This window comes from Mastigoproctus giganteus, chromosome 2 (assembly GCF_048544385.1).
Source record: "Mastigoproctus giganteus isolate SK-2022 chromosome 2, ASM4854438v1, whole genome shotgun sequence".
Taxonomy (NCBI): domain Eukaryota; kingdom Metazoa; phylum Arthropoda; class Arachnida; order Uropygi; family Thelyphonidae; genus Mastigoproctus; species Mastigoproctus giganteus.
The window spans coordinates 46,580,917-46,605,279 of NC_143576.1; the positions used below are offsets into that span (position 1 = coordinate 46,580,917).

The window sequence follows — 24,363 nt, forward strand, 5'->3', positions numbered from 1 at the left end:
TGCTAACTAAGACACCTCTATGCTATGCGCCAATAAATCAAACAAACAGTAGCAACAATACTATCCTCTATAGTTATTTATGTATCACTTGATTTAATTTCATCAGTTTTTGTAAGTGGTAATCAGGCAGCAGTGGCTGACAGGTACCATCTCCCCCTCCTCCTTATCCAATTTTTAATGTTACCTTTGTATTGTCATCTATTTTAAATTGCATCTACAACTACTTGAAAAAACAGATAAGAGATGGCATTACTTAGGACACTAAACATAAAAGCCGTATATTTGAAATGTACTCAAAATGACCTTGCGAAACATGTACTTTTCACTTTTATTTTGCTGAAATCAATTATTTATTATTGAGAGTAGAAAATAATCATGTTATTTATCATAATTCACAGATTCGTTGACTCCCAGGTACATCTATTTTTCTCTTTAATGTACTTCCTAATTTTAATTTCGTAATTTAGACAGGGGTACTATGATAACGGGGCTTAGAGGGGAACAGGTATCCTGTGTGTTGTCAGACACTCAGCCTAAAACACTGATGGATCCAATATCTCTCTATTACAGAAGATTTAGGAGACGTCCGGTTGGCCTGCCTCCCTAAAATCCACTCATGCACACCTTCTTGATGGTAAGCCCTGTTATGTCACTTAGGTGGCAACGAACGTGTAGAGTGGTTCTCTTCAAGATGCCTGGTCAGCGTGAAGAGGAAAAGACCAAACCCTCCAGCATGAGAGCACAACAATACAAATGGCTCTCAGTCCCCAACAGCTTTCACTCTCCCTCTTACGGCAGTGAGAGGATCAGAGTGGAAGCAGAGGGTGCTAAGAATCTCTGGGTACGACCAGGCTGCCATGCACGGAAACTGAACTTGGCCTGTTATAACGTACGATCACTCATCGGTGAAAACAGGATATTAGAGCTGGAAAAGGAATTAGAAAATGTGAATTGGAATATCATCGGTTTGGCTGAAACAAGAAGAAAAAATGAATCACTTATAAGTTTATCAAGTGGAAATCTGCTGTACACCAATGGAAACAGTGAAAGGAGTGAAGGTGGAGTTGGGTTTCTGGTCCATAAAGATTTTAAAAACAACATTTTGGAATTCAAAAGTACATCACCAAGGGTGTCAAGGCTAATACTCAAGATTTCTAAGAGGTACAAGCTAAAGATTATAATGATTTATGCACCAACATCGAGCCATGATGATGAAGAGGTTGAAGAAATGTACACCGAAATTGAGAGTCTTCTAGATGAGCAGAAAACCCACTACACTATTATTATGGGGGACTTCAATGCTAAGGTTGGAAAAAGGCAAAACAGCGCAGAAAGAGGAACTATAAGAAACTTTGGAATTGGTGAAAGAAATAAAAGAGGTGAAAGACTTATGGAATTTGCAGAATCTCGAGGACTGTCAGTAATGAATACTTTTTTCAAGAAAAGGGTGAACAGAAAGTGGACATGGAAGAGTCCAAATGGATTAACAACTAATGAAATCGACTTCATCCTCACTAACAGAAGATATATTGTGAATGATGTTACCGTCCTGAATAAGGTAAATGTTGGAAGTGATCACAGAATGGTAAGATGTACACTTGATATAGATGTAGGAAAGGAAAGGAAAAAACTGACTCGAGTAAATAATACAAGGGTCTTTGAGATAACAGAGGAGGAGAAAAAGCAGTATGTACTGGAACTTAAAAACAAGTTTGAGCTTCTGCAGACTGCTCAGGACCAAGATATCGACGAGGAATATTACAACTTTCTGAAAGTGATAAAGCCCAAGAAACCTATAGGGAAACAGAAATCCAAAGAAGAAAAAATTAGTCAAGAAACACTTGTCATGATGAACTAAAGACGACAAATGAAGATCAAGAAAAACACTGACAGGGAGAAAATTGAGTATACTGAGTTATGCAAAGCCATTAGAAAGAGACTCAGAGAGGACATAAGAAGATTTAACACAAGAAAAGTAGAACAAGCATTAAGGGAAAACAAAGGATTTAAATCAGCAGCCATGAGCAGTAATACAGAAAGACAAATGATACTGAAACTGAAGAATAGTGATGGTGTACTTATAAACAGCAGAGAAGGCATAATTCAAATAGCAGAAGACTACTATAGAGAATTAACTACCATAATTCAAATAGCAGAAGACTACTACAGAAGACTACTATAGAGGATTAGTGAATGGAACAAAGGGGTGCTCTTACGAAGAAAGGCTTAAGTTTTGCAAATTACAGTGTCTGGAGACTAGGCACCAGCGAGGTGATCTGATAGAGGTGTATAAAGCCTTGAATGGTTTAAGCATGCTCAATGCTGATGGGATTCTTCCTCTAGCTCAGAAAAATCACCTGAGAGGGCATAAATTCAAATTGAGGAAAGACAGATGTAGGATAGATGTGCGGAAATTTGCCTTTAGCCAGCGGGTGGTTGGTTGGTGGAACAGACTTCCATCCCGTGTGGTGGAGGTTGATAGCCTAAATAAGTTTAAGGCTCAGCTGGACAGGTATTTTGAACGAACAGAGGGGTGAAGTGGAAGTGGTCTTTTTTTTTTTTTTTTTTGGCTGATGCTGCATAAGCTTGCTTTCTTGCATCAAATGCCTCTACTAATGCTAATGCTAATTATACAAGGAGCGAGGGAATGATACCAGCAGTGGGGAAGATGGATTGCGAAGTAGTAACACATACGACATACCCGATATTCTTCTTGATGAGGTAGAACATGCATTGAAGAAAATGAAGAATTGGAAAGTCCCGGGGGAAGATGAAGTTACTGTAGAGTTTTTAAAATTGGGAGGAAGAGACATAACACAAAAACTGGCAAGGCTCTTCACAAAGTGCATTAGAAAAGGTGTGACGCCTAAGCAGTGGAATAATGCAGTCATGGTTTTGCTGCATAAGAAAGGAGATAAATCAGAAATTGGAAATTATAGACCAATTAGCTTGTTATCCCACATCTACAAGTTGTTCACAAGGGTCATTACTAACAGATTAGAAAGAATACTTATTGAGAATCAACCGAAAGAGCAAGCTGGCTTTAGGACAGGATTCTCAACTATGGATCACCTTCACGTAATATCACATCTAATGGAGAAAGCAAATGAATATAAAACGCCATTATGCCTGGCATTTGTGGATTATGAAAAGGCATTTGACTCCATACAGCATAAGGCAATGTTTCGGGCACTGGAAAGACAAGGCATAGATACCTCATATATTATGATTTTGAGGAAAATATATGAGAGTGCTACCTCCTTTATTAGACTAGACAAAGACAGTAGCAAATTTCAAATCGAGAAAGGAGTTCGACAAGGAGACACAATATCTCCGAAGCTATTTACTGCTGCCCTTGAGGAAGCTTTCAGAAGATTAGACTGGTCGCAGAAACGAGTCAATGTGTACGGAGAGTACCTAAACCATTTACGATTTGCAGATGACATTGTGGTTATAAGCCACGATCCCAAAGAATTAGAGGAAAATCTTAATCAGTTATGCACAGTTAGTAAGGATTTTGGAATAAAGATGAATATGGCTAAAACAAAAGTAATGATGAACAAGTATGCCACGGAAAGGGAAATAATGATTGAAGGAGCAGTAATTGAAAAGGTGGAGTCATATACTTATCTGGGACAAGTTATTAGCTGTAATAATGATAAATGGCTGGAAGTCAAGAGAAGAATAAATTTTGGATGGATAGCATTCAGGAAATATAGTCACATACTGAAGAGCAATATCCCAGTTTGTCTGAAATGTAAAATAATGAACCAGTGTATACACCCCACCATGACTTATGGAAGTGAAACTTGGGCACTCACCAAAAGAATGGAAGAGAAGCTGAGAACTACACAGCGAAGAATGGAACGAATTATATTGGGAATCAGACTGTTAGATAAGAAGAGAAACACATGGATTAGGCAGCAAATTCAAGTAAAGGACATTCTTATCAAAACTAAAGAACTAAAATGGTCTTGGGCAGGACACATAGCTCGAAGACATGATGACAGATGGACTAAGAAAATAACAGAATGGTACCCAAGAGGAGCTAGAATAAAACCTGGAAGACAAAGGCTGAGATGGATAGATGAAATTCATGAGTTTGTGGGTAGTAAATGGATGGCCAGTGCTCAAAACAGAAGGAACTAGAAAGTTGCTGGAGAGGCCTTCATCCTGCAGTGGATTGAAAATGGCTGATGATGATGATGATGATGACTATGATAACTGTTCCATAACAAATAAGTTTATTATAATTACTCATTATTCCAATAAATTATTACAACTGTTGCTTGCAAATTTCATTTGTGTCTGAGTTCACCTGCACAAGTTAATGGCCATTGTATATTTTATAATCAAAAATTTTGAATGAGATCTTCTATTTCCGATTTTTTTTTTTTTTTTTTTTTCTGTCCTATTGTGAGCTTCTTTCCGTTCTACTATTACTGTTTGGTGATATAACTGTAATTTCTATGACCCTCAACTTTTCTATATTAGTGAATTGAGTTATTTTTGATTTGTGTGTATGTATATAATTATTATTATTAGTATTTTGCAGAAATTTTTAGTAAAGATATGAATGAAAATTCTGATAAACAGAAAAAAACAGTAAGTGTCAAAAATTCTTATTTTAATAATTTATTATTAAATTAATATTATTAATAATTTATCATGAAGCTTAACACTGAAGACAGTGTAATAACATAGGATTGCAGTATTGTCATAAATTTTGAACAGAGAGGTGTTGGATTTTCTGTTAATTTTACTATTAATATTTCCATTAGTCATGTGGAGAATTCTGTATTTTTCCAGGTGGTTGTTTAGTTTCATCATCAATTCTGTAACATGTTCTTTAACAGATTACTGGTTATTTCTTATAGTAAAATTAAACCTCTATTTTAACAATGTGATTAGTATTAGTAGTGGAAAATAATGCAAGAAAGCAGCCCAAACAGACACTTCCCACATCACCTGTTTGTCCCCTCCAATAGTTTTTATAGTTCTGCATTGAATTTCTTCAAACTACCCATGTCCAAAAAAGAGAGATGGAATTTTGTCCCAACAATCAATCATCCATTGGCTAAAGGCAAACACATCTGTCCAGCAATGGTTGCTGGACCATCCTCTCAATTTGAATTTATTAGTATTAGTGGTAGTAGTCATGGCAAATGACACAAGAAAGCAAGCTTATATAGCATCAGGGGAAAAAAAAAAAAAAAAACACAGTTTACCCATCCATACCCTTAAAGAATTTGTCTAGTTCTCTCTTGAATTTATTCAATCCATCCACTTCCATAACTACAGATATGGAAGTGGATGGGTTCCAACTATCAACCACCTTCTGGCTGAAGGCAAACTTCCGCACATCTATCCAGCAACCATCATTCCTACTGAGACTGCACTCTTTTGTAATCTCAGCAAATGAAAGAATGCATATACATTCAGCTTACTCAATCCATTCAAGGTTTTAACACCTCAATCAGATCTCCCTGTAGGTGCCTTGTCTTGAGACACTGTGATTTGCAAAATTGAACCTTTCTAGGTAACAGCACCCTTTTATTCTCTTCACCAATCTGGTTGCCCTTTGCACCTGTACCAGCAGATATACATCCTTCCGATATAAAATAAGACCTCTAGATCTGTATGCAGTACTCAAGATGGGGTCTTAAGATAGGATGTCCTGGCAGCATGTCTGACTGCAAAAAGTTCTGCCCCCAAGTCTTTTTCATTCTCCACCACCCTGAAGGTACCACACAGTTGATGAGTCACTCTGACGTTACTGCTACCCATGCATAATACCTTGAATTTATTAATGTTAAACTTGCTGCCATTTCTCAACCAATTGACCACATTTTCCTAGATCTTGTTGCAGTAGCTCACCCTACCAACCCTGTATCATCTGCAAACTTAGACATTTACCCTGATATACCTTCATCAACATCATTGATAAATATTGAAAACAACAATGGACCTAGCAATAATCCTGGGGAACTCCACTAATAATATTAGTCCATGATGAACAGTGCCCATTGATGACCACTCTCTGTCTTCTTCAACTTAACTGTCCCTTTCCATAGCGGTAACTAGCCCGCAATGCCACATTGCTCCAGTTTGTATAGCAGTCTTATGTTCAACAGTATAAAAAACATTTAAAAGTCCACATTAGTACACTGTGATTGCTGCCACACAGTGGGTCTTTACTTGCTGATTCTTAATGCATGAAGAATAACTGCAATAACCAGATCAAGAGCATTGCTTTTCTAACATGCTGCTATAGAAAACAGTCATACAAGAAATCCACAAAAGTCTTTGTAGTTCATGAGTAACTAAGGACAAATTCTATTCAACATCTGGAAAGTAAAAATTTCCCATTATGAGACATTCTGATTTGCTGGCCCACTTTATTTCCCTATTTAGCTGTGTGGTATAGTTATTAGACCTATAACATGCTCCAACTCTCAATTTTGCATTCCCAGTGCTTTTATCACACCAAACTGACTGAACCTTGCACTCATCACCCAAGTCAACTGGATACACTTCCTTATATTTAATATTCTTCTTAACTAAGAGCATAATGCCTCTCCCTCTCCTATCCTGTCTGTCCTTCCTGTAAGCAAGAGGAAGATATTGTACTCCTCAGATTCAAATTCAGCATCCCTTATGTTTGAGTGACACATCTCAACTATTCCTACAATGTCTGCATTCAACAACTTAATCACTACTTCGAATTCATCAAATTTATTTATGCAAAAGCAAATTTATAGAGCTTCAGCCAAAAAAAATAAATAAATACCCATCTCTCCTCCAACAAATTCTTTAATTCTTCCTTCAATTTATCCAAACTACCCACTTCTACAACAACAACAGATAGAAATTTGTTCCAACAATCAACTATCCCAGTGTTGAAGATGCCTTCAACACTGGGATAGTTGATAAACTTCCACGCATCTATTAAGCAACCATCCTTCCTCATTTTGAAGACAACCCACCTTGCAGGTGGGTTGTCTCCAGTTGCAGCAACCATCCTTCCTCATTTTGAATTCCTGGGTCCTCATATTTGGTCTTAGTAAGAGGAAGAATGCCATCGACATTGTACTTATTCAGTCCATTCAAAGCTTGATTCACCTCATTGCTGCATCTGGAGACAACCCACCTTGCAGGTGGGTTGTCTCCAGATGCAGCAATTTATAGAACTAAAGCCTTTCGTGGTAATTGCACCCTTCTTTTCCCTTTGCCTATTATCGTGGCCTGTTCCAGCAGATTTACATCATTGCTAAAATGACACCTCCAGACCTGTATACAGTATTCAAAATGCAGATTAACCATTGCCATGTACAAAGGGACAACCACATCCTTATCTCTTCTAGCAAGGCTCCAGTATATTATTCACAAAATCCCATAAGCTGGCCTGCAACCTGTCAGCAATGCCCAGAAAACTTCATATCTGACTACATAATTAACCACCAGTATTTTTTTAATTTTCACTAAACCGAGTGTAGTACACATTTGATATATAAATCTGGGATTACTGCTACCCATATGCAGTACCTTGCATTTGTCAATGTATAATTTCAACTGCCTTTTTTCAACCCATTGGCCTAATTATTTTAGATGTTGTTCCAGTAGCTTACCTTAATTCTGCCATTAACCACCCTACAACCTTTATATCACCTGCAAACTTAGACATTAAACCTAATATACCTTCGTCAGTATCAACACTGGGCCTAGCACTGAACCTTGAGAGACTCCACTAATAACATTAGTCCATGAACAGCAGTGCCCTCTGAAGACAACTCTTTGGCTTCTCCCACTCAACCATCCCTTTATCCATAAAAAGCAATTTTTCCTTAATGCTCCACACATTGCTCCACTTTGTAGAGCAGTCTTTTATGTGCAACATAAAAGACTGCTGTACAGAATATCAAGAGAATTCCTGAAATCCAAGTATATGATATCCATATTATTTTTTGCATCTAGTTCCTTTGTTACTGCTCATAGCAGTTGTTCCCAACTTGTGTGCTTTGGTACATTGGTGTGCCATGACCCTTTTCAAGTGTGCCACAAGATTAGGAATAATTCCACTGAGTTCAATGGCAATCGTTATTTCGGTGTGCCATTAATATTTGTCTTTTAACTTAAAGCAGAGGTGTAAAACTCACACCTGCATTGCTGCCCGTGATGGGGTTTTTTTTTTTTGTTGTTTTTTTTTTTGCGGCCCATGCTCCATGAAAAATAATCAAGTTTTTAAAATAAATAAAAAGAAGTAAAAATTGTCACAATTTATCCAATCCCAGCCTCGTGTGTATTTCTACCGTGTTCTGCTTTTGTGTACTGCTTTCTGTGATCGTGCAATTTCCAAAATTTTCCATTGCCTATTTAAGCGATCATTTTGTGCACTGGCAGTTAGTTTTACTGCGGCTTTCATACTGTTCCAGTCAGTTATATCATAATGCGAGTGAGCCAATATTTGTATTGCTGTTTCTATTTAATAAAATCAGCAAGGAAGCAATCTGTGTTGTGACTCCTATATAGACGTGATTCCGATGTGATGCTGCTTTCCAAGCCAACCAGAAAAAGAAAGGTTGTTAATGAGGGGAAACAATTCCAAGAAAGATGGGAATTGAGTTACTTTTGCACAGAGGTAAAAGGTAAAAGTGTGTGTATTATTTGCAATGAATTTATTAGCGTCATCAAAGAGTAATTGTATCATAGTGGCATATTAAATGACACTATGATGCAATTTACAAAGAAAAATTTTCTCTCTTCGAGGGTAAATTAAGAGAAGAAAAACTTAAGGATATGTGGAACTCACTTCAAAGGCAGCAAAATGTAATTACAAAAATTAACGAAGGCAGTGAAAGCCAGTTTTGAAATCAGCTATTTACTGGGACAACATTCCAAACCTTTCAGTGAAGGCTTCATGGTTAAGGAATGCATGATAAAAGCAGATGAAACGTCTGTCCAAGAAATTTCGTTGTCAAGAAACACAGTGGCTGAAAGGAAAAAACAAGACAGCAGACAATTTGTATGAACACCTGCAGGAAGCATCCACAACGTTTCAATGTTTTTCAATTGCATTTGACAAAAGTAGCGATATTCAAGATGAGGTGCAAGTTGCACTATTTCATCGAGCCTGTGATGACAATTTGAAAGTAACTGAAGAGTTTTTGGAAATGATTCTTATCCATGGAACTACTGGGGAAGACATTTGTGATGCCAAATGGAGCATTCTGGAGAAATACAAGCTTCTTCTCAAGAGACTCATGGCTATGACTACCAATGGCTCTCCAATGATGACAGGCAGTCTTTGTATCAACACTAGAAGCAAAACTGAAGGACGAGTATACGGACAAACAAAAATTGCCACTTCATTATGCATCAGCAGGTTCTGTGTTCGAAAATACTGAAAATGGACTATATGCTCAAGACGGTGGCCAAAACTGTGAACTCCGGTCCAGAGGACTGAATCACCTCCAGTTTGCTCTCCTTCTTAAGGACTTGGAAAGTGAATTTGAAGGGCTGCCATACTACACAGAGGTTTATTGGTTGTCTTGCCACAACATACTAAAGAGGTTTTTTTTTTTTTACTTTTGGAAGAAATAATACTGTTCCTAGAAATGAAAGGTCAGGACGCTTCTGAAGGATCAGTCTTGGGTACAAGATCTGGCCTTCCTAGTAGATATTACAGGTCACATAAACTACCTAAACATCAAACTACAAGGGAAAGGTTAGTTGTAACAGACATGCATGATGCACTGGCTTGTTTTCAAAAAAAGTTGATTGTATGGCAAAATCAATTAAAAGAGGGTACTCTGACTTACTATGTGTGAATAGTTGAAAAATCAGAGTCAAAGTTATATCTTTTCAAAATATTGTGACAGAATAGTAAAAATTAAAGACGAATTTGATAGGTCCTTTAAAGATTTCAAGGAGCACCAAGAATATTTTTCTCTTTTCATGGGTCCTTTTTCTTTTAATGTCGAGAGAGCTCCCATTTCCATACAACTGGAATTAATTAATCTGTAGAATGACTCAATTTTAAAAGAGAAATACAGAGAAGTTGGCATCCCAAAAATCTACTGATATTTAGGGCAAAAATACCCAGAAATAAGAAAGTTTTCCACACAGATTCTATGTTACTTTGGGAGCACATATGTGAACAACTGTTTTCGTGTATGAAAGTGAACAAAACAGCCCACAGATCAAGGCTAACTGATGCCAATCTTTCTTCCATAATGAAGGTTGTGTCTTCTCAGTTTTTGACTCCAAATCACGCAAAGCTTGTTGCAAGCAAACAGAATCAAGTGTCTGGCAAAAAAGCCTAGATTATCTAATTTCATATATTCCCTCTTTGAAGTATTGCATAATCTAGAATAAACTTGCTTTTCATTATTCATTCTGTTGTTTATTCAGACTTTTATTTCCTTTCAATTAGTTATTAGTGCATTCCCAGCTGCGAGTATCAATCAGCAACAACTGAGCAATTAAAAAGCATATTTAGACTTAGCAATGGCAATGTTTATTTGTCATGCGTGGCCTGCGTGAGGTACACTAATACAGGAAATGGCCCACAGCCCAAATGAGTTTGACACCCCTGATTTAGGGTAACATCTAATCAGTGTACCTTTCACCAAGACCAGATATACCATTGTAAGAAATCGATCAACTAATCTCCCAATTTCTGGCACCTTTCTGTATAATGGGAGACCTGAATGGACATCTATAGAGAAATAATGACATCAACAGGCGAGGTTGAATAATAGACCACCATAACCTTTCTCTTCTCAATAATGATAAACTTACTTATTTTTACTTTACTAATCATACAATCTCAGCAGTAGACCTAACTATGTGTATTCCTTCACTTCACAGCAATGATCATTAGTCAGTAATCATCATGCTGAGCGGCGCCTCTGCAGCCAGGTGGGCAGGAGTGGCAGTGCGTAGCACACACTTCTTGATTAGACCGGGGTTTGAGACCATGACCACCAAATACGGAGGATGCGGAAAGATCAGGGAATGACCACCGCATATCCCCGGAGCAATAGGGCCTTAGTTGCTAATGCTTCTAAAAAAAAACAAAAACAAATAACAATAACCATGCTGAGCAGAAACCCTCCCTTCCTCCCCAGCAGATCACTATGCTGGTAAATAAGAAAAGGAAACTGGGAAAAATTTAGAGAAATGACAATGTTTAATCCACAAATCATCCAAGAAAAAAATTCTTTCTGTTGTTAATTCAGACTTTTATTTCCTTTCAATTAGTTATTAGTGCATTCTCAGCTGCGAGTATCAATGAGCAACAAAGACAAGCAACGACTGAGCAATTAAAAAGTGTCTTTAGGCTTATCAATTGGCAATGTTTGTAGGTCATGTGCAGTCCGCATGAGGTACACTAATATGGGAAATGGCCCATTGCCCAAATGAGTTTGACACCCTTGACTTAAAGTGTGACTTGAGTGACAAAAGACTGGGAACCACTGGCTCATAGCATCCAATGAGATTGGTCACACAAGATCGCCCCTTAACTGTACTGCTGACTAGATGGTCCTGCATTATTTCTTTAACAAGTGACTCCATTATTTTTCCTGGAACAGAAGTTAAGCTAATAGGTCTGTAATTACCCATGTCATCTTTTGATCCACCTCCCTATGAAATGGGGATAGATTGCACAACTCCAGTCCATAGGGGACTTCCTCTAAATCCAGTGATGCTCTCATAGTTATGGCTAAGGGATTTACTGCTCCTTTGCTGCCTTCTTTAATATAATTGGATAGATCACATCCACGCCAGGTGCCTTTTTTTATGTTTATCTTCAACAATTTTTTTTTTCTGATTTCCTTTCCTTTATCACACAATCATTTATCTTTCATTAGAATTTGATAATCTTCTGTCATCCCTCTTCCCTAACCTTCAGTTTAACAGTAACCTGAGCAGTGTCATCAACAGTAAAACCATTGACATCAAGTAGCCCAATGTGATTCAACCCCTTCCTTTTTCTCTTAATATAAGCATAAAGTTTTTGCTGTTGTTCTTTGCAAGAGACTTCTCACAGTCTGCCTTAGCTTGCCTAACCTCCTTTGTGACTTGTTTACAAACTAGTTTGTCTGCCATAGGCTTCTGTGTCAGCTGATATTTTATATATATCCCAAGCATTTATTTCTCTGCCACAAGTTTCATCTGAAATCCATTTAGGTCTAAGCCTTGAAGAGTGTTTTTTTTAATCAGCATGAAAAACTAGTAGATTCTATTATTATTTCCTTGAATGCTTACCATTTAGAATTTACTTTTGGTAACATCATCCATTGGTTCCACTGCATGAAATTTCAAAACTCTCAGAGAGATTTCTCAGAAATCTTTGTTGCCATTCTTACAAGAGCAAGGCCTTTCTCTTTCCCCTTGACAATAGTTGTCTTTAATAATAATAAATTTCCTGTTTATACTCTGGCACGAAAACCAGGTCAATAGAGTTTACAATAAATCGTCAATACAAATATTTATCTTATTTAGTAGTCATGGGCTTGAACCCCGTTCTACTCAAGGAACGCGTGCTATGCACTCTCGCTCCTGACCACTGGGCAACGTCAGGCCTTTAAGTAAATTCCCCAACCATGTGCTGTGATCGCTACTGATAACCAGATCAAGAGTATTGCAGCACACTCTCTCTCTCTCTCTCTCTCTCTCTCTCTCTCTCTCTCTCGCTGCTGTAGAAAACAGACATCCAATGAATCCACAAAAGTCCTGCTAGCATGTGTGCGACCAACCCACAAATTTCATTCGACATTTGGGAAGTTAAATACCCCCATTATAAGACATTCTGATTTACTAGTCCACTCTGTCTCTGTATAGTTGTGTTCAGAATACTCATCGCACTAAATAGGCCTTTAGCATTCTCATACTCTTATTTTGATGTTCTTATGTACTTAAGTACACCCAGGACATTCTAATTTACTGCCCACTCTATCTCTCTGTATAGTTATTTAGTATGCTCATCACACTCATTAGACCTTGAGCATACTCCTATTCTTATTTTGATGTTCCCACTGCTTATGTCACACCAAACTGACTCAAACTTGCACTGGCCACCCATGCTAACCCACCCCTTGAGGGCATGGTATTGGTTTCTGGTCTCGCCACTGCGGGTCTATTCACTGATAGCTGGCAAGGCACAATCCTCCTACACAGGGCACCTGAGCCTGACTTTCATTCTCTCACCCAAGGGCTCCTCAACCCCTCCTCACTTTTTTTTTTTTTTTTTTGACTGGTGGGCTCTACTAGCCTAAACACTATCACTGATCTTAACAGTCCCCCTCCCCCATTTAGGGTGGAGAGCAATGATAGCATTTCTCTATCCCCTATTCTTCTGTTTCCTGGCTTCTGCCAAGAAACAGAAGAATAAGGGATAGAGCACACCTTTTACCTCCCTCCCCCTCTTTTTTCCCCAAAACTTAATCTGTTCTCTTATGATCGCTTTCAATTAAAAAATTCCTTCCCTCCCCTTTTTTCCCTCCCTTTGTGCCCGACAGCAAGGAGGGTAAATGTGCTACACAGCAACACACTGTGTAGTGATCACTAGTGTTGATCACTACGCGGACTACACTATATAATCTACATTTTTCTGGCCTTTACAGAGTCTCTGTGTCACAAAAGATCACCACGAACTTGGGGGAACCCCATGGTCAAAAGACCTGTAACTAAGGTGACCACCCGCCCTGATATGGCCAGGATTGTCCCAGTTTAGAACTTAAAGTCCCGCTTCCCGATAATACCATCATTTGTCCCAGTAAGAGAGACAAAAAACTGTTAATTTATTGATTTTACGTATTTTTAATTAATTCTTATTGGAATCTAGCGGATGCATTAAAAATTAATTCTAATAATTGTAAGCTCCATATTAATCATTCCCCATTCAAATACTTCATCAGAAAGAGTTTTCAACTTAATGAAAACTGCTTGGTGAAAAGAGAGAAACCATCTTTTATCAAACCATTCAAGGTTTATACACCTCTATCAGATCACCTCGCTGGTGCCTAGTCTCCAGACACTGTAATTTGCAAAACTTAAGCCTTTCTTCGTAAGAGCACCCCTTTGTTCCATTCACTAATCTTGTTGCCCTTCTCTGTACTCGTTCCAGCATCTCTACATCCTTCTTGAAATGAGGCCTCCAGACCTATATACAGTACTCTAGGTGTGGCCTGACCATTGCCTTATACAAGGGAATAATCACCTCCTTATCCCTGCTAGAAAAATTCCTATATATCATCAACAATACACCATGAGCTACTCTTGCAGCCCGTCTGCACTGCCCAGAAAAACTTCATATCTGCCTGCACAACCAACCCCACGTCCCTTTCATTCTCTACCACTGTCAGTGCAGTACCACAGAGTTGATATGTTGCTCTGGGGTTGCTGTTTCCCATATGTAGTACTTTACATTTGTCAATGTTAAACTTCATTTGCCACCTCTCAGCCCATCTGCTCAACCTTTCCAGATCCTGTTGCAGTAGCATAGTGTCAGTAGTGTCCTTCACAACCCTGCCAACCTTCGTATCGTCTACAAACATGGACATTAAGCTTGTTATTAGTCCACGATGAGCAGTGTCCATTGATTACCACACTCTGTCTTCTCCCCCTCAACCACCTCTTTATCCATAGCAGCAATGTGCCTCCAATGCTACACTGCTGCAATTTGTGCAGCAGTCTTCCATGTGCAACAGTATCAAAAGCCTTTCTAAGATCCAAGTATATAATATCAAAGTTATTCCCTGCATCCAGTTCTTTTGTGACTGCATCATAGTATCCAATCAAATTGGTCAGGCAAAACTTCCCCTTGCAGTGCTTCTTTAACCAGTGCCTCCATTAATTTTCCGGGAACAGAAGTTAAACTAACAGGTCTAAAATTACTGGAGTCGCCCTTTGATCCTCCTTTGTGAATTGGGGTCACATTTGCACATCTCCATCCCCTGAGTCCAAGGAAGCTCTCATAATTATGGCTAAGGGTTTGCTTACTTCCTTTGCTGCCTCCTTTAATATAACTGGATAGATCCCATCCACCCCAGGTGCCTTTCTTGTATTTATCTTCAACAAGTGCTCCTCCACTTTACTCTCAGTTATTACAAGATTCTCTAGCTTACTGCCAGAGTTGAATACACCTCTGGCATTCCCCTCGCTGAATACCTCCTCATGTGTGAATGTCGATGCAAAATATTCATTCAGTTTGTTAGCTACCTGAGCAGGATCATCAACAGTTGACCCATCGATATCAAGTGGACCAATCTGATTCATCCCCTTCCTTCTAGAGTTTACATAAGTAAAGAACTCTTTGCTGTGTTTCTTTGCATCCCTTGCCAAAGATATCTCGTAATCTGCCTTCGCCTGCCTAACCTCCTTTGTAACTTGGTTACAGATCAACTTATATCTATCATAGGCTTCTTTGTCACTTGTTAATTTATATGTATGCCATGCATTTTTCTTCTCTGCCATATGTCTCATTAGGTCATCTGACATCCACTTAGGCCTAAACCTTGAAAAATATTTCTTAGTTGGTATGTAAAGCCTAGTAGCTTCCAAGATAAGTTCTTTGAATGCTTCCCATTTTGAATTTGCTGTTGGTAACATCATCAGTTGGTCCCACTGTATAGAATTTAAATACTGTCTCAGTCCATTGTAGTCGCCTTTACGAAAGCAATAACCCTTCCCTTTACCCCTAATGGTAGTTACCTCTTTGAGTAAATCCCACTTCAGCACACTGTGATCACTGCCACCTAGTGGTTCATTTACCTGCAGATTCTTAATGCATGAAGAATCACTACTGATAATCAAATCAAGAGTATTACTCCCTCTAAGTGCCTCCTGAATATGCTGATGTAGAAAACAATCATCCAATAAATCCACAAAAGCCTTGCTAGTGTGTGAGTGACCAGCCCCCAAATTCCAATCAATATCTGGGAAATTAAAATCCCCCATTATAAGACTCTATGATTTACTGGCCCACTCTATTTCCCTGTACAGTTTCTTATTATACTCAGAGAGTCATTAGGCCTATAGCACACTCCTACTCTCAATTTTGATCTCCCAATGCTTATGTCACACCAAACTGACTCGACACTGCACTGTCCAGCAATGTCAACTTGCTTCACTTCCTTGGATTTTAGGTATTTCTTAACTAATAGCATAACCCCTCCTCCCTTCCTATCCTGTCTATCCTTTCTGTAGAAAGTATAGGAAGGGAGGAGGGGTTATGCTCCCCAAATTCCAGTTCTGCATTCCTTATATCCGTGTGACACCACGTCTCTGAAATTCCCACAATATCTGCCTTTGATGTTTTGAGCAATACCTCAAATTCATCAAATTTATTTACTAAACTCCTAGCATTGGTGTACACGGAAGTATACATGCACCTGTTCTTTTTCTTAGCTACCCTAACACAACCTGTGTGTTTAGTTGTACCCCAATGATTCCCAGCAATCTCTGAAATATTCTGCATCTTATTTTCCAGGCTGCAGATCATTCCAATAGAAGCAGTGCAAGAATCACTTTCACCTCTGCCAGTGGCTACTGTTAATCTATTAGTCCTTGTATCCCCCAATCTAGCAGTTTTCTGACCCCCCTAACACTGCCTCGATAGCATCAGCAAACATTCTTGCACCCTTTCTATTTAAGTGTATCCCATCCCTGTAGAAGCAGTCTCTCCTGTTAACAAGTACAGACCAGGCTGAAAAAAATTCTACCCCTTGAGCCTTGCACAATCCTTCCAGGGCCGAATTGATCGACAGGGCTCTCGTCATATACTCTCTCCTATCATGTCTGGGCAGAATTGCAGACACTTTCAAATTCAACCCTAATTCACGGCTTTTTTTCAACAGTGACCTGTACTTGTTAAGTAATTCCGCCGGTCTCCTACTCTTAATATCATTAGTGCCAACGTGTACAACTATATCACCTTTTGTGCCTTTAAAAGATGATATCCGCTCTACAACGTCATCAACCTTTGCCCCTGGCAGACATACCCTGGTCCTGTTCCACCTATCCTTTTTACAAAGCATGTTTCCCGTTTCCCTGACAATAGAGTCACCAACAACTACTAGTTCCTTTGGGACCAGCGCATTCTGCCTTGGGGGCTGCCGTTGTGTCGTGTGATGACCAAATGCAAGCTCTGGCATTGGTGTGGGCAGCTGAGAGCTTGATGGGCCCTCACTTTTAATCCTTCGAGGGCATCCACCCTGTCCTTCAAGCTCTCATATATAGGTCCATAACAATGCTGAGTTGTCGCCTAATTTCCTTACACTCGTTGTATCGCGCACACACAGAGACATCCCCCATGGTAGTATCATGTCCCGTACCCGACTGCTCCACAATTTTAAGAATGGATCGAGGAAGGACAGTTGCAGAATAATGTGCAGAAGTTTAATGCTAATACCTCCTGTGAGATCAGTGCATTCTGCCTTGGGGACTGCTGCTGTATTACCTCATGCACAAATGTGAGCTCTTGCATTGACTTGGGCATCTGAGAGCTTGACAGGTTCCCCATTATTATTTCCCTTGAGTGCATCTCCATACTCTCCAAGCTCTCATAAATGTCCATCAAAATGCTGAATTGGAGTCTAATTTCTTCCCTCACTCCCCCCCCCCATCTACACCGAATAAACACAGATATCCCCCTTTGGCTGTATCATGTTGTGTTCCAGAAATGCAAACATTGCACAATCAGCTCATGAGTTCATCATATATGTAGACTGAGCAAGAGGGAGAATATCGTTATTATTGAGCTTGCCCGTTCAGAACCTTAAAGACATTCATATTACCTCGCTGGTGTCTGGTTTCCAGAGGTATAAATTTGCAGAACTGAAGCCTTTCTTTTGACCACCCTTTTGTTCACTCAGAAATCTTTTTCCTCCTCTGCACCTGTTACAGTGGATCTATATCCTTTCAAAATTCAGGCTTCCTGATCTGTATACAGTACTCAAGAAGCAGCCTAACCATTGCCTTGTACAATATGATAATCATCTCCTTATCCCTGCTACCAAATTTCCTGTATATCATTGGCATAGCCCCATGAGCTGTCCTGGCAGGCTGTCTCTCCCTATTCTTTTTCATTTCCCACTACCCTGATTGCAGTACCACACAGTATGTCATCATTTCCAGATAGCCTTTTTAGATGAAACATTCAATATTACGTAGTGGTAAAAGCATGAACATGTTTCTGTGTGTGCTATTTACTTAGATGCTTCCTTAATTTCTGATTAAGATTGTTCACTTTTAAAATTACATAACAGAATAAATTTATGTGTAATATCTATCCCATGAAAAATTTTATTCTGTTGATAACAGTCAATTTATTTTGGAGAAATTCCTCCAAAACCCTCCTTGTCTCTATACATAAAATTCATGCACCACTATTGTTGGCAGTTAAGCATGAACATTTTTAGTGTGTGCCGGGAGGGGGTGTCAAACATGCATACAGCATGTGGGCCAGATTCAGCCCATGTGTTCAATCAACCTGGCCTGCATGAAAAGTCTGAAAATACTTATGAAATTAGAAATATAGTTGTAAAATTTAACTAAATATTTTAAAACTAGTAAAGTTTGGGTGCTGCCCTATAGTGTGTGCAAAGGGAATTTATTTTTGGTTTTAAATATGGTTTTCCTATGGTTAGTACTATGGTTAATAGTACTAACTCAACAGCATAGTCCCTTTGTGTTACCTACTCTTGCTTCCTTGTGGCAGGGCTGGAATGCTGGGAAGAAAAAGGCATCTTTCTAGGGCCCAAAGGTGAAAATGATCTCCTCTAAACCTGTAAGATCTAATTATCCTAGCATGACCACTCATAAGATAGTCACTTTTTTTTCTTTTTTTTTTTTTTTTTTCACATTCTTATTGCAATGATGTTTTTCCTTCTGCTTGGAAATGTGCCCATATCCAGCCAGTTCCTAAAAATGGTGGCAAATCCTTCCCATCCAATTATTGTCCCTTTGTAATTACTTCTACTCTTTCTAAAGTAATGGAGAAATCACTCAACCACCAACTCAAACTATCTAGAAACTTTCCATCTGATCAACAATTGCCAGTATGGATTCCGTCATTGTTGATCCACTGGTGATAATTCTGGCTTATGTTGCCCATCTGTGGGCAAATTCAATGGAAATGTTTGATGAAACTCAGACAGTTGCACTTGACATTTCAAAGGCTTTTGGTCATGTTTGGCATAAAGGTCTTCTAAATAAGCTTCCATCTTATGGTTTGCCAACTGTTTTTTGTATTTAGGTATCCCATTTTCTCTCTGACCACTCACTGTGGGCAATGACAGATGGCTCTCTGTATTCTAACTTCTCCACTAATGCTGAAAATCCTCAAGGTGTGGTTCATTCTCCCCCTCTTTTCCTCTTGTATATTGATGACCTTTTTCCATTGACCAGAAATCATATCCATAGTTTTGCTGATAATAGCACTTTGGATGCCACCTTCCAGTTTGAGAAACCTTTCCCTGCACAAACAGCTTCAACTTCTTGACTATCCACTACCAGTTTCCATAAATTCTGATCTCTTGGTAATTATCTAGCTTGACAAAGGTGACTTAGTTGATTTCAATTCTAAAATTCTTTCAGTCTTATATCTCACAAAAAGGATTCTTATGCTTCTCTTCGATTACACTCCTATCTTCAACATGCTTATCTTTGATAATGCTTCAATAACTGGCCACCCGTGTCCATAAAACCTAGGCACTGGCACTGTCTTAGGTTTTATATGCCTCTTAACTAAGAGCATAACTCCTCTCTTGTCTTGGCTCTCCTTTCCGTATAGGTTGTGTGAGTACCGTGGCTATAATCATTATCCTCCGCATTCAAATTACAATAGTGATACAAGGAACTTTAATGGATTATTTTGCACTCCATTTCTGAGTAAGTCGGTCTAATTTTGGATACCAAGATTTTCCCTCCAGAAACTTGGGCATTTTATCCAGAAAAGACACATAAATTAACCAGAGAACACATGCAGTTTATTAACATGATGGATATGGGCATATTAGTTAGGCCTTTGGTGGCCCTATTATTATAGATGTCCTTTCTGTGCAAATTGTATTCCCTATATTCAAATTCTGATTGACATGATTTCTCTGATATCTCCACAATATCTTCATTTAATGACTTGACCAGTTCTTCAAATTCTTCAAAGTTATTTACTATGCTCCTAGCATTAGTTTACATGTAAGTATACATGCAACTGCCTTTTTTTTCTTCTTAGGTACCCTCACCATGTATTTGCATGTTCCATGAGAGCCCCTAGGAGGTCTCAAAATCCCTGACACCTTGCTTTCCAAGCTGAAGAATGTTTCAGTAGAATCACTTTCACCTGTGCCAGACATTGTAATTTGCAAAACTTAAGCCTTTCTTCGTAAGAGTTCCTTTGTTCCATTCACTAATCGTGTTGCCCTTCTCTGTACTCATTCCAGCAGCTCTACATGCTTCTTAAAATGAGGTCTCCAGACCTGTATACAGTACTCAAGGTGTGGTCTGAGCATTCCCTTGTACAAGGGGATAATCATATCCTTATCCCTGCTAAAAAAATTCCTGTATATCATTGACATGACACCATGAGCTACTCTTGCAGACCGTCTGCACTGCTCAGAACACTTCATATCTGCCTGCACAATTACCCCCAGCATTTTCATTCTCTACCACTGTCAGTGCAGTACCACACAGTTGATACGTTACTCTGGGGTTACTGCTTCCCATATGCAATACTTTACATTTGTCAATATTAGATTTCAGTTGCCACCATTCAGCCCATCTGCTTAACTTTTTTAGATCCTGTTGCAGCAGGGTACTGTCATTAGTGTCATTAACAACCCTGCCAACCTTCGTATCGTATGCAAACTTGGACATTAAGCCTGATACACCATCATTAATATCATTAATAAATACAAAAAACAACAATTGACCCAACACTGAGGAACTCCATTAATACCATTAGTCTACGAAGAGGAGTGTCCATTGATTACCACTCTGTCTTCTCCCACTCAACCATCCTTTTATCCATAGCAGCAATTTGCCTCCAATGCCACATGGCTTAAATTTGTGCAGCAGTCTTCCATGTGCAACAGTATCAAAAGCCTTTCTAAGATCCAAATACACTGGTGTTCAAAGAAAGTGCATCACCCCTTAAAATTGCAATTGTCGTCCGAATAACGTAAGTATATGGCAATATTTCTTAAATATTGCATCAGACAAGATTGACATGCGTAGGTGATGACATAATATCACAACAGCTATATAAGCACGTTCTGCTAGAGTTGCAGTCATTCCTTGCTTGTGTCAGGATGACGAGTTACATGCAGTTGGCGCAATGAAAAAAAAGAGTTCTATTGTTGCTTTACGTGAGGAAGCATGTTCTTCACATCATATTGCTTATAGAGTGTCTTGTAATCAGTGGACAGTGAGTAGATTTCTTTCCAAACACAAGAATACTGGTTCTGCTGATATGAAAAAAGAAACCGGACACAAATGAGTCTCTACGCCAAAACAGGACCGCCTTTTTAAGTGCTTATGCCTTAAAAACCGTAAAGCTTCTTCGTCTGAGCTGAAAAGAGAATGAGGAGAACATACAGGAGTAGTAGCAAGTGCAGTAACAGTCAGAAGATGCCTCTTCAAAAATGGACTTGTAGCCCATCCTTCTAAGAAGAAGCCCCTCCTCACACAAAAAAATGAAAAAGGCCCGATTAATTTGGTGTACGGGGCATGTCAAATGGACCCCCGAGCAGTGGTAGTCCAGACCTGAATCCTATAGAGAACTGTTGGCATTGTGTGGAATCTGGTTGCCAGAAAGAAACCAAAAACCCTTCAAACTTCATGGAGCTATAATTCGTGTTTGGAACCACAAACTATCAGTTGATTATCTTCAGAAATTGATCTTATCAATGCTTTTGACAGTGTGCTGCTGCTGCTGTCATCAGGGCCAGAGGAAGTTCAACTAAATATTAGTTTTCACCTGATGAACTTTTCATTTTGTTTTCCATTTAAAAGGATTAACTGAATCAAACTGAGGGCTTCTGATAACATTTCAGCCATAATTGTTGCATTTACCAAAACTGTTGTATTGGTAAACAAATGCTCATTTTGGAATATTTCGAGAGCACCTGTCAAATATTACTTAGCCTTGAACACCAATATATATGATATCAAAGTTATTCCCTGCATCCAGTTCCTTTGTAACCACATCATAGTATCCAATCGAAATGGTCAGACAAGACTTCCCCTTAACAAAACCATGCTGTGTCCAAGCTATAATTGAAGTCTGGTCTAGATGATCCTACAGTGCCTCTTTAACCAGTGCTTCCATTAATTTTCCTGGAACAGAAGTTAAACTCACAGGTCTATAATTACTTTTGTCAGCCTTTGTGCTCATTTCTGAATTGGGGTCATATTTGCACACTCCAGTCCATGGGTGCCTCCCCTGAGTCCAAGGAAGCTCTCATAATTAGGGCTAAGGGTTTGCTTACTTCCTTTGCTGCCTCTAATATAACTGGATAGCTCCCATCCATCCCAGGTGCCTTTCTTATGTTTATCTTCAGCAATTTCTCCTCCACTTTGCTCTCAGTTATTACAAACTCATATAGCTCACTGCCAGGGTTTAATTCACCTCTGACATTACTCTCTCTTAATAACTCCTCATGTATGAATGTAGATGCAAAATACTCATTAATTTTGTTAGCTACCTGAGCAGGATCATCAACAGTTGAACCATCAATATCCAGTGGACCAATCTGATTCATCCCCTTCCTTCTAGAGTTTACATAAGTAAAGAATTCTGCAATTTTCTTTGCATCATTTGTAAAAGTTATCTTGTAATCTGCCTTTGCCTGCTTAACCTTCTTTGTGACTTGGTTACAGACCAGCTTATATCTATCATAGCCTTCTGTGTCACCCATTAATTTATATGTATCATATTCATTTTTCTTCTCTAGCACAATGTCTCATTAACTCATCTGACATCCATTTACACCTCAACCTTGAACGATATTTCTTAGTTGGTATGAAAAGCCTAGTAGCTTCCAAGATTAATTCTTCAAATGCTTCCCATTTTGAATTTGCTGTTGGTAACATCATCAGTTGGTCCCACCGTATAGAATTTAAATACTGTCTCAGACTACCATAGTCACCTTTACGAAAGCAAAAACCCTTCCCTTTATGGTTTTTTTTTTTTTTTTTAGTTTTTTTTTTTTACGAGCATTAGCAACTAAAGCCATATTCCTCCGGGATATGTGGTTGTCATTCCCTGACCTTTCCGTATTTGATGGTGACGGGCTCGAACCCCAGTCTAATCAAGAAGCATGTGCTACGCACTGCTTGCTCCTTCCCACCTGGCTACCGAGGCGCCACTCCCTTTATGGCAGTAACCTCTTTGAGTAAATCCCACTTCAGCACACTGTGATCACTGCCACCTAGTGGTTCCATTATCTGTAGATTCTTAATACATGAAGAATCACTATTGATAATCAGATCAAGAGTGCTGTAGAAAACAAGCATCCAATAAATCCACAAAAGCCTTGCTAATGTGAGAGTGACAAATCCACAAATTCCGGTCAATATCTGAGAACTTAAAATCCCCCATTAAAAGTACTCTCTGATTTACTGGCACATTATTTCCCTGCACAGTTGTTTATAATACTCATCAGAGTGATTAGGCCTAACACATTCCTACTCTCAAATTGATTTCCCAGTGCTTATGTCACACCAAACTAACTGGATGCTGCACTGTCCAGCTATGTCAACTGGCTGTACTTCTTTGGATTTTGTTTCTTAACTAATAGCATAACCCCTCCTCCATTCCTATCCTGTCTATCCTTCCTGTACACTTTGTACTCTCCAAATTCCATTTCTGCATTCCTTATATCTGTGTGACACCACATCTCTGATATCCCAACAATATCTGCCTTTGATGTTTTGACCAACACCTCAAATTCATCAAATTTATTTACCAAACTCCTAGTGTTCGTGTACACACAAGTATACATGCACCTGTTCCTATTCTTAGCTATCCTAACACAAGCCATGTATTTACTTGTACTGCAATGACTCCCAGCAGTCTCTGAAATCCCCTGCATCTTGTTTTCCAGGCTACTGCTCATTCCAATAGAAGCAGTGCAAGAATCACTTTCACCTCTGCCAGCGGCTGCTGTTAATCTGTTAGTCCGTTTATCCCCCCACAAGCTGGCAGTTTTTCGACCCACCTAACACTACCTTGATAGCATCAGCAAATATTCTTGAATCCTTTCTATTAAGTGTATCCCATCCCTGTAAAAGCAGTCTCTCCTGTTAACAAGCACAGACCAGGTATGCAGCAGAAACAGTACGTCTATGAGACATAGC

General features: G+C 39.0%; 1 protein-coding gene across 4 annotated transcripts in view; it reads left to right on the top strand.

Annotated features, from left to right (window-relative positions):
• Positions 1-24,363, top strand: part of FAM21 (Family with sequence similarity 21) — a 1,354,861-nt gene that overhangs the window by 1,137,931 nt on the left and 192,567 nt on the right. For all 4 annotated transcript variants that reach the window (XM_090388854.1, XM_090388862.1, XM_090388870.1 and 1 more), the window contains one exon: positions 4,556-4,605. In XM_090388854.1, the coding sequence (XP_090244980.1) occupies positions 4,556-4,605 (50 nt within the window). The remainder of the gene's footprint in view (positions 1-4,555; positions 4,606-24,363) is intronic.